This window comes from Capricornis sumatraensis, chromosome 2 (assembly GCF_032405125.1).
Source record: "Capricornis sumatraensis isolate serow.1 chromosome 2, serow.2, whole genome shotgun sequence".
In the NCBI taxonomy this organism is placed as follows: Eukaryota; Metazoa; Chordata; class Mammalia; order Artiodactyla; family Bovidae; genus Capricornis; species Capricornis sumatraensis.
The window spans coordinates 200292029-200300862 of NC_091070.1; the positions used below are offsets into that span (position 1 = coordinate 200292029).

The 8834-nt window shown below is 56.5% G+C and overlaps 1 protein-coding gene and 1 non-coding gene across 3 annotated transcripts; one reads left to right on the forward strand and one right to left on the reverse strand.

Moving 5' to 3' along the window:
* Nucleotides 1-2838: 2838 nt before the first annotated feature.
* Nucleotides 2839-8426, reverse strand: DMBX1 (diencephalon/mesencephalon homeobox 1). Of its 2 annotated transcripts, none has more exons than XM_068966300.1 (4): nucleotides 8264-8426; nucleotides 4766-4944; nucleotides 4161-4509; nucleotides 2839-3284 (listed from the first exon to the last, which is right to left on the reverse strand). In XM_068966300.1, exons 1-4 carry the CDS (start codon nucleotides 8415-8417, stop codon nucleotides 2839-2841), a joined length of 1128 nt encoding a protein of 375 aa, XP_068822401.1. In that variant the 5' UTR covers nucleotides 8418-8426. The 2 variants fall into 2 exon arrangements, with proteins under 2 accessions (XP_068822401.1, XP_068822400.1); XM_068966299.1 differs by having other exon boundaries at nucleotides 4766-4961; nucleotides 8266-8417.
* TRNAC-GCA (transfer RNA cysteine (anticodon GCA)) lies at nucleotides 6025-6096 on the forward strand. The gene has a single exon. It is a non-coding gene; the product is annotated as a tRNA-Cys (tRNA).
* Nucleotides 8427-8834: the final 408 nt, after the last annotated feature.

The window sequence follows — 8834 nt, forward strand, 5'->3', positions numbered from 1 at the left end:
TAGGTTGAGATCTGCCTGGGGAAGGGGACCACATACACTTTCCTTACCTTCTCTGGGCTGGCAGATTGAATGAGGAAGCCTTGACAAAGCTCTGAGGGAAGCTAGGCTGAGCCAGAACATGACTCCGGGGTGGACTTGCTCCTTGGGAAATCTGGTGAGGCTTCTTGGGGGAGGTGGGCACGTCTAGAGCTACTGGATTCCAAGGTGCAGTGATAGTCATTTGCCTCCAGGGACAGAAAAAAAGCTTCAGTCCTCAGGCCTGGGCTAGATGAGATCTCTTTCGTTTCAGAAACAGAACTTCCTAATCCCAGAGGATTAAACAGAAATCTCTTCTGTCCCCTAGAGTTGCTCTGCCTTCTTGTCTCCCTGACCAAGTCTCTCCTCTGACCTCCGGTGGCTGTTGGATTCACCTTCCAAATCCCAGATATCCAATCCCGGTTCAATTAATCCCCCTGTTCAGAAACCCTCACCTGCCGGCCTTGGGCCCAGCCACATCGAGGTGAGGACTTTAATCTGGATTCAAGAAACTCAGCCCCACCTCTCATGAAGCCAGCCACCATTTCCCCATCGTCCACGTAGTCTCACTCCATTGCTTTGTTCAAATAGCTTTCCTGGCCCAAGCTACCATCCCCCTCACTTTTTCTCCATCCAAAGCCTTCTCCATTTGCCCTGGCCCAGAACTCCCCACGGATCATGGGCATCGACTACTCTGCAAACTAGTCCTACCCGTAGACCCCTCTTTCCTCCCACTGGGAGAGGAGACAAGCCTTAGGTATCTTTACCCTGGTTTTCAGATGCAGCTTCTCTAAGCAGGGGTGGAAGCTTAGTGGTGAGCCACAAAGTGCTGGGTCTGGGGATCATGACCCAGAATCTGTGCAAGCCATACCTCTCCTCTTGCCCTGAGCCCTGAGCCTACGTGAAGGCTTGGAGATGGGGTGCCCACAGAGGCTGGACTAACACTCAAGAAAAGCAGGATCAAATCCAGATTGTCTCGACTCAAAGGGACCCATTACATTTACTGGGAAAACTGAGGCCCAGAGACTGTGGCCATGCCCAGGGAGAGGCTTGTGCCTGCAATACCCTTTGCTATACAGTTGTGCAACAATCATTTTCTAATTTAAACACTGTGCTCTGTGAGAGCCTTTTTGTGGTGGTTGTTAGTTTAACTAAAAACCTCTGCCCTGCAAGGTTGAAAGCACAGATATGTGGAACATTAGAGGTGGATAGCATGCTGAAGTGAAGTGAAGTGAAGTCGCTCAGTCGTGTCCAACTCTTTGCGACCCCATGGACTGTAGCCCACCAGGCTCCTCCATCCATGGGATTCTCCAGGCAAGAATACTGGAGCGGGTTGCCATTTCCTTCTCCAGGGGATGGATAGGATGTTACAGGCCCTCTAATCCAGGTGGGGAGTGGGCACAGAGGCTATGGGCTGACTCAAGATCATACCGTTTTGAAAGGGAGTTTGCTGAGCTGGGTTCCTGGCCACAAATAGGAACACACCTTTCCGTGCCAGCGACTCGCTGGACAGAAGGCTTTATTTCGAATGGGCTCTGAGACAGGATGCCAGCTGAAGCCCTGAGACTCTCTGCAATGCCGCATGGTGTGATCAGGAGGGGGAGGACCCTCCCTCCTGGCTCAGTCACACCCTGCTGTGGACACTAACTGCAGAACCTCAGGCTCGGGGGCAGAGGACCTTATTCCTCGAAGACACTTCTCTGAAAGCACCTGTGGCCTACTACCTCCCTCCAAGCAGGGAAGTTGCACCAGAGAGAGGTCTAGAGCCCTGTGGTCAACCCTGGGTGAATGTTGGCCCCAGGCTCCAGTCCTGGAGGTTTTACAGCCAGAGATGTAGCTCGAGCCTGACTCTTGCCTCCCCTCCCCTCCTTCTCAATCTGGGCTGGGGGTGGGGAGGGGGGCGTCTCAAAGCTAGAAAAGACAGAGAACATGCCTTTCTGGATGCAAGCCCGGGTCGGGGGTGGGAACTAGGCCCCCTCCTGCCTGCTGCTCCTGTGGCTACGGGGTCTCCAGCGAGGGCCGTATCACCTCTACTGGAAGGAGAAGCTGCCTCAAGAGGGTGCGGGCGGGGAGCAGCCAGGAGGCTGGGAAGAAGCAAAAGGAGAGGAACAGGAAGAAGCCACACGACTAAAACTGAAAAGCCCTAACCCCAAACAAAGCATAACTTGGGACCAGAGTCTACATCAACACAGCCAGCACCAAAGAAAGAAAGCAGGGGCAGGAAGAAGAGACACGGGGGCAGATCCAGAGAGGGGGAGACAGGCTGGGGAGAGGAGAAGGAAGAAAGCGGAGACAGAGAGAGAGGAGGGGAGGCCAGAGTGAGACAGAGAGAGAGGAGGGGAGGCCAGAGTGAGACGCAGAAGCTGTAGGCAGAGCTGGGGGGCGGCAGCGGAGAAGCCATGGAGCGGGGCAGGGGGCCTGGGCAGGCAGGTGCCTGAAAATATAGCTTTATATATTTATATTTATATCTCACATTCCACACAGCAACTTACTAGGGGAGGAAGCGGGGGATGGGAGGAGGCGACACTGAGGCAGGGGTCTGGCCAGCGAGAACCTCTCACTGGGGAAAGCTGGGGGCACTGGCCTCTCACCTCCTCCCCATTCGGCCTCCGTGGGATCCAAGCAGGACCATGCAGAGGGTGCAGGTGTGGGCTTCACCGAGGGCTGGAGCTTGGGGAGGTGGGGGGGGGGGGGCAGGAGGCAGGACTCCAAGGCCCCAGGATCCCTGGGCTCATGAGGTAGCTCCTTGAGAGCCATGTTGGGATGACCCTGGGGCTGGGCTGGGGGCACCCAAGAGCCCTGGCTGCAGGGGGAGGCCAGCAGTCAGTTAGGCAGCGTATCAAGTCCCAGGGATGCTGCGTGCTGCTTGGCCCGCAGCCGCAGGTTCTCGATGCTCGTGGTTTTACTGTTCAGGGCGGCCGAGGCAGGCGCCAGGCCTGCGGGGGGCGCAGGCAGCAGCGGGGACCCCCACACGCCCTGGTGGGCAGCGGCGGCCGCTGACAGCGACTGGTAGTACGACTGGCAGTGCAGTGAGCCCAGCGGGGCCACGTTGACGCCCAGGTAGGGCACGGCGGCGGCCGCGGCGGCGGGGGCCGGGCCCCCCACTTCGAAGGACGAGTAGTGCACCAGGTTGCTGGTGGCAGCCATGTGCTGGCGGAACTGCTCCTGCAGACGGAAGAGGCTCAGCGGGGAAGAGGAGTAGGAGTGGGAGGGGCCCAGGAGGCCGGCCCCGGGGGCTGCAGGCGGCAGGGCCAGGCTGCCCGGGGAGTCTGCAAGCAGAGAATCAAGAACCAGGGACTCAGGACAAGGGCACTGGTCTGCCAGGAGGAGCTCCCCTGGCCTCGCCTCCCCCTTGGCGCTGTAGACAAGACGGGCTGTGGCTGAAATCACATCCACCCATCTCAGCCAGGGTGTCCCCAGAATCCTGGGAGGGAGGGACCCAAGCTTCCTGACGGCACGGACTCTGCCAGGGCCCTCAGTTCTGACGTCTTAGGGAGTCTCCTTTTCTTGTTTTGGTTTTTGTTGTTTGTTGGGTTTGGTGGGACAAAAGAGTTCTATTGACTCTCAAAATCGTTACAACAGAATCAGACTGACAAAGGCAATGGCTGAGCCACAAGCAAATTGGGTGGTGCAGAAGCGTCCGCCCCAAGACTCCGTGCTTTCCAAGGCTGTGCCTCCCCTTTCCCTCTCCTGTCTGCGGTTCCCCTTCCCCTCCAGCTCCCAGCCCCGTCCCCTCCCTGCCTGGATGCAGGGCTTGTGACTGAGATAATGCTTCCTGCCAGAGCTCTACACGTGGTGATCTCTGGTACTCACCCAATATGCACTGGTACATCTGTGCTGTTGTTAACATACTGGACTGATAAATAGCTTCTACCCTGAGATCCTCAAGTATCCCTCCCCTGCCACACAGCCCCTCCCCACAAAATTCCCTTGACCTTGCCAGGATTCAGCGACTAAAGGGGGGTCACCTGGCATGGACCTGCTTGGCCATGTCCTTTCTCTGGGTCAGGGCCAGGGCCACGTGTCCAGGGTTAACTCTGTCTCTGCTCTGACACCCATGGCAGAGCCAGGCCCCTGGGCGGCTAGACCTGGTCATTCTCCCTAGGCGGGGCCCCAGACCACCCATAGCCCCTACCAAGCCTCACCTGCCTTGGGGCTGCCCCTCTTGCAGCCCAGCCCCTTGCTCTCAGCCCCAGGGCTCTTCTCGGTCTTGGGATCCTCAGCCCCTGCCTGGGGGTCTTCCTCCCGGTCTGGCTGGTCTTCGGGGGCCGACTCACTGGCTGACTGCTCAGACAGGCTCAGGTGAAGCTCAGCAGGGGGGTCGCCACTGGGCAGGCTGGGGGGCTGGTCAGTCTCCAGCTGGGTGTCTGGGGTCGGGGCCTCGGTCTTGCCTTCCCCGTGGGATCCCTCAGCCTCCTTCTGCTTCTGGAGCTGCTCTTTCTGCAGGCTGCGCTGCTTCTTCCGGAACTTGGCCCTGCGGTTCTTGAACCACACCTGGGGACAGGGAGAGGGGCTGCAGGAATGGAGGGGACACAGCGGAGTCTTGGAGCAGGGTACTCCCCAAGGGTGTGCAGGATAAGGTCATGCCCACCCTCTGGGAAACACGCACCCACAATCCCTTCCCCAACTCCCCTCCTGTCGCTGTAGTCATTCATGGAGACACCAGGTGCAGTTTGAAATGTTGGCTCCTGGACAGTGGGAAACCAGCCAGTGGGTTGGTGCCTGTCCCCAAGGTCTAGTTGGGCCTTACCTGCACCCGGGCCTCAGGCAGGTTGGTGCACATGGCCAGCCTCTCACGCATCACCACGTCCGGGTAGTGAGTCTTCTGGAAGGTCTTTTCCAGGGCCTCAAGCTGCTGAGCCGTGAACGCCGTGCGGCTGCGACGCTGTTTGCGGTGCTGTGAGCCATAGCGGGCCTCCAAGATGATGTCTTGAAATGTACAGCCGTTGGAGGGCAAGGAGAGGGGGCCCATTTAATTATGGGAAATAGGTTTTAAATCTTACCCTGCTCTGACCCACTGTGGTCCTGCCAGAGCTAGACCCTGGTCTCTTCCCCATGGAAATCACCCATTTCCTCTCCATGTAGCTGGATTTTCAAGATCACTCCATACTATCATTCACTATCAGGCCCACCAGGCTCCCCCATCCCTGGGATTTTCCAGGCAAGAACACTGCAGTGGGTTGCCATTTTCTTCTCCAATGCATGAAAGTGAAAGGTGAAAGTAAAGTCACTCAGTCATGTCCAACTTAGTGACCCCATGAACTGCAGCCTACCAGGCTCCTCCATTCATGGAATTTTCCAGGCAAGAGTACTGGAGTGGTGTGCCATTGCCTTCTCCAACTCTCAGGCCCACTGAGCTCTAATTCATCTCTAAGAATGGCTGTGAGGAATATGCCTGAGGGGGATCTTCCTTATTTGGTTTGAGGTGGGTAAGTGGGTGGGTGAGCTTTACCGTAAAATCCATAAAGTCCTAGGATAATAAGATATAACATTCTGAGAGTACATGATGCTGGCAATTTGGAAGTCCATGTCACAAATGTTCTGAGAACCAATGACCCTTAGATTCTGGATACCAACAGAATACCGCCCCGACCATGAGAAGCCAGGCCATGAGCTTGGGACCTATCTGCAAGGTCTTGTTAGGAGGAGTCTGACTAAGTAGATGGAATTCACTGGCTTTAGATCCTATGTCCTCTGGCTATGAATTTCATCATCCCAGCCTATGAGTCTCTGATGGTAGGACCTGAGGCTTTGGTTTCATATCTCAACAGAAGGGCTGGCTCTGGCAGGGCTGGCAGCCTCAGAAAGGCTAGTTGCGTGCAGTCTTGGCCCTTCTAGCTGCTTTTTCCAGGAGGTAAGGACAAAGAGAGAAGGTACTAACCACCACCACAGGCTAGGAGAGGAGACAGGCCTGGTAGACCACAGATTTCATGGTCCTGCCCACGTGCTGAGAACGTGAACTTCCCAGCATATATATCTGCCTGGGGTTGCTATCTACCCTCCTGCTCTTCCCTGATAGCTCAGTTGGTAAAGTATCTGCCTGCAGTGCAGGAGACCTGGGTTCGATCCCTGGGTAGGGAAGATCCCCTGGAGAAAGGAAAGGCAACCCACTCCAGTATTCTTGCCTGGAGAATCCCATAGACAGAGGAGCCTGGTGGGCTACCGTCCATGGGGTCACAAAGAGTCGGACATGACTGAGCGACTTTCACTTTCACACTCCTGCTCTTCTGCTTGACTAGTTCCGGGAGGATGGACAGTCAACTTCTCTTTCCCGGCCTCCCATAACCCATAAGTGGGCCCTGGGCTATCTATGCTGAAGGGTCCCCGAGCTGTGTCAGCCTTCGCACAGGGCTGCCTGCACTTCAGGGACTGGGAAGTCAACACAACACTCTAAATGAGGAAGAAGGAGGCAACTGGGTCTCCAGGAAGCCTCAGACTTTGGGCTGCTCCTTCTTCAATGTAAAGAGGGAGCCCTGACCCCCTCACAAACCAGCACTAATCCCAACCTGGACTGAGCCCCGAGCTCATGCTGGTTACACTGGGGAAGGGGAAGGAGAGAAGCCCTCTCAGTGGAACCCTGGGTGCAGGAGCAACAGCTCAGCATCCTGCTGCTGGCTCCAGGGGCTGTAGGTGAGGGCACGGGGTTGCCGCCTGGGAGACCAGGCTGTCTGCACCATCAGCAAAACCTCCTGCTGGAAGGCAAGGCCTCCATATGAGGGCCCGCCTGGAGCTCGTGTGCCTCCTTCTTTAGATTAGAGTTGGTGTGAGCACTGAATACGCCACTTCCTCTGTCCCTGACCTTTCCTCTCTGAGGCCTGGAACATGGTCAGGATCTATAATGTCACCACCAGGCCGGGCACAGGGAATTCACTCCAAACCAGAGAAGCAGCCATAGCCGGGCAGGCCTGCACACACATTCCCACACTGGAGGCTGATGCTTATCCACAGAAGGTGACCAGGGGCTCGGTTTCATCCTCTGAGCCCTTCCCAGAGCCTTGCAGGGTGGCTGCCCCACCCTCCTTGTCAGGCCAGATCCCCTACCCAGGCCTCACAGCTCATCCCAGTTCTGTGCCTTTCTCACGCTAGTCCCCCTTCCTTACCCTTTTAAGGCTGGGCTCCTGCCCCATGCCCTCCAGGAAGCCCTCCCTGAGTGCACCAGCTGATCATGCTTCTCTGGTCTGCCCCACCATTTGATCCTGGCCACATTCTTTCTGCTGTGCCTTCTCATGGGTATATGGGCACCTGGCCTCCCTGGAAGTACCCTAAAGCCCTCCCAGGACCATCTGGCACAGGCCCAGAGCAGTTTATCTGCTGCTTGAGGTTTGGCCTGGGACAGGATGGGGTGGGTGACTTCACCTCTCAGGAACTTATGTTCCCCACCCAAGCCATCAAATCCTTCCCACGTTCACTGAGGGACTCTCACAGCAGAGCAGCCATGGGTGAACAGGAGTAGGGGTGACCAGGCTGTAGCTCTCTCATGGGTGCTTCCCATAGGACCTGGATAATAATTTCCTCTGAGCACCTACTAGTCCCTGCTGAATACCCTACATGTGTTATCTCAAGTAATGTCCCCACCATTCTATGGAATGGGCCCTACCATGTTCCCTGTTTATAAAGGGGGAGCTGAGGTTCAGAGAAGAGAGGAGAGTGGGTAGACCCTACAATGATGGCAAGTCTGCAACTTCAAAGCTCAAATCTTTAGCCATAAGGTCCCATTCTAATCTCCCACCCCAGCCCTGCCTAGATTTAGCCTCACTGAGCCTCCGTTTCCTTGTCCATACAATGGAGATAATAACCTCCCTTTACTGAAGTTGAATGGTTTGATGCAGAGAGAGACAGAGAGCAGCTCACGCGGTGCCTGGCCACACAATCATCGATCAAAACGTGGGTGCTGTTACAGAAGTGGCTCCCGGGGCATTCTGGCCATTTCCCAGCTGGAAGGCTCTGGGCTAGTCCCTTACCTCCTCGGTCTCTCCACCTGTGAGAGGCTACTGGGCCCCTCCCTCAGAGGGCTGTTAAGGAAATGTGAAGTAAGGCACAGGGCAGCTCCGGGGCCCAGGGCCCCGGGAAACACGGGTAGTCTGGATACGCACGCAGATTTTGCATGACATCTCCCTGTGCCATGAGTGACCTGGGTCTTCCTGGGCTTCATTCCCAGTGCTCCCTTCTGCCTTCACCTTCCAGACAGAGCCTTGTCCCCCAGATCTCTCCTCCACCCTGCAGCCCCCATCCCCACAACGGCCCTTACCAGCCAGGCGCTCGGCCAGTGTGAGCGCATGCACTGAGGGCCGGTAGTCGGGGGCATGCTGGGCCTGCTGGGCCGCCTGCTGGTGCAGGTTGTACATGGCGCTGAGCGAGTTCATGGCATGCAGCGAGTAGCCATTCACCCCGTAGTGCTGCATCGTGGCATGTGCCTGCAGACGGGCGGAAGGGAAGGGACGTGAGGCCATGCGGTCACACTCTACCCTGGGAAAGACACCACCCCGGCCCAGACCTTGGATGCCCACCTCACCCCTGAGCTTCTGCCATCTCTTAGAAAAGAGGCCCGCCTTGCCCACAGCTAAGAGCAAGAGGGCTCCTGCCCCTATTTAGTTATTCAATCAGCCTCTCATTCACTGATACACACAGCAGGACTTGTGTAGGGCTTAATGCTCTGGGCTCTGGAGTCAGATCGCCTGAGCTGGATGCTCCACCCTGCCACCTGCAGGCTTTCCAGCTTTGAGTAAGTCACTTAACTTCCCTGACCTTCAGTTTCTCCATCTGCAAAATGGGGTGATAGTACTTATTTCATGGGGTTATTGCAAGGATTAAGAGAAGCC

Coding starts and splice junctions, on each gene's coding strand:
- DMBX1 (XM_068966299.1), bottom strand. CDS start 8,417: ATGCAGCACTACGGGGTGAATGGCTACTCGCTGCATGCCATGAACTCG. Junction 4,962..8,265: donor ACACTGGCCGAGCGCCTGGC/TGGTAAGGGCCG, acceptor CTTGCCCTCCAA/CGGCTGTACATTTCAAGACA. Junction 4,510..4,765: donor TGCCTGAGGCCCGGGTGCAG/GTAAGGCCCAAC, acceptor CCCTGTCCCCAG/GTGTGGTTCAAGAACCGCAG.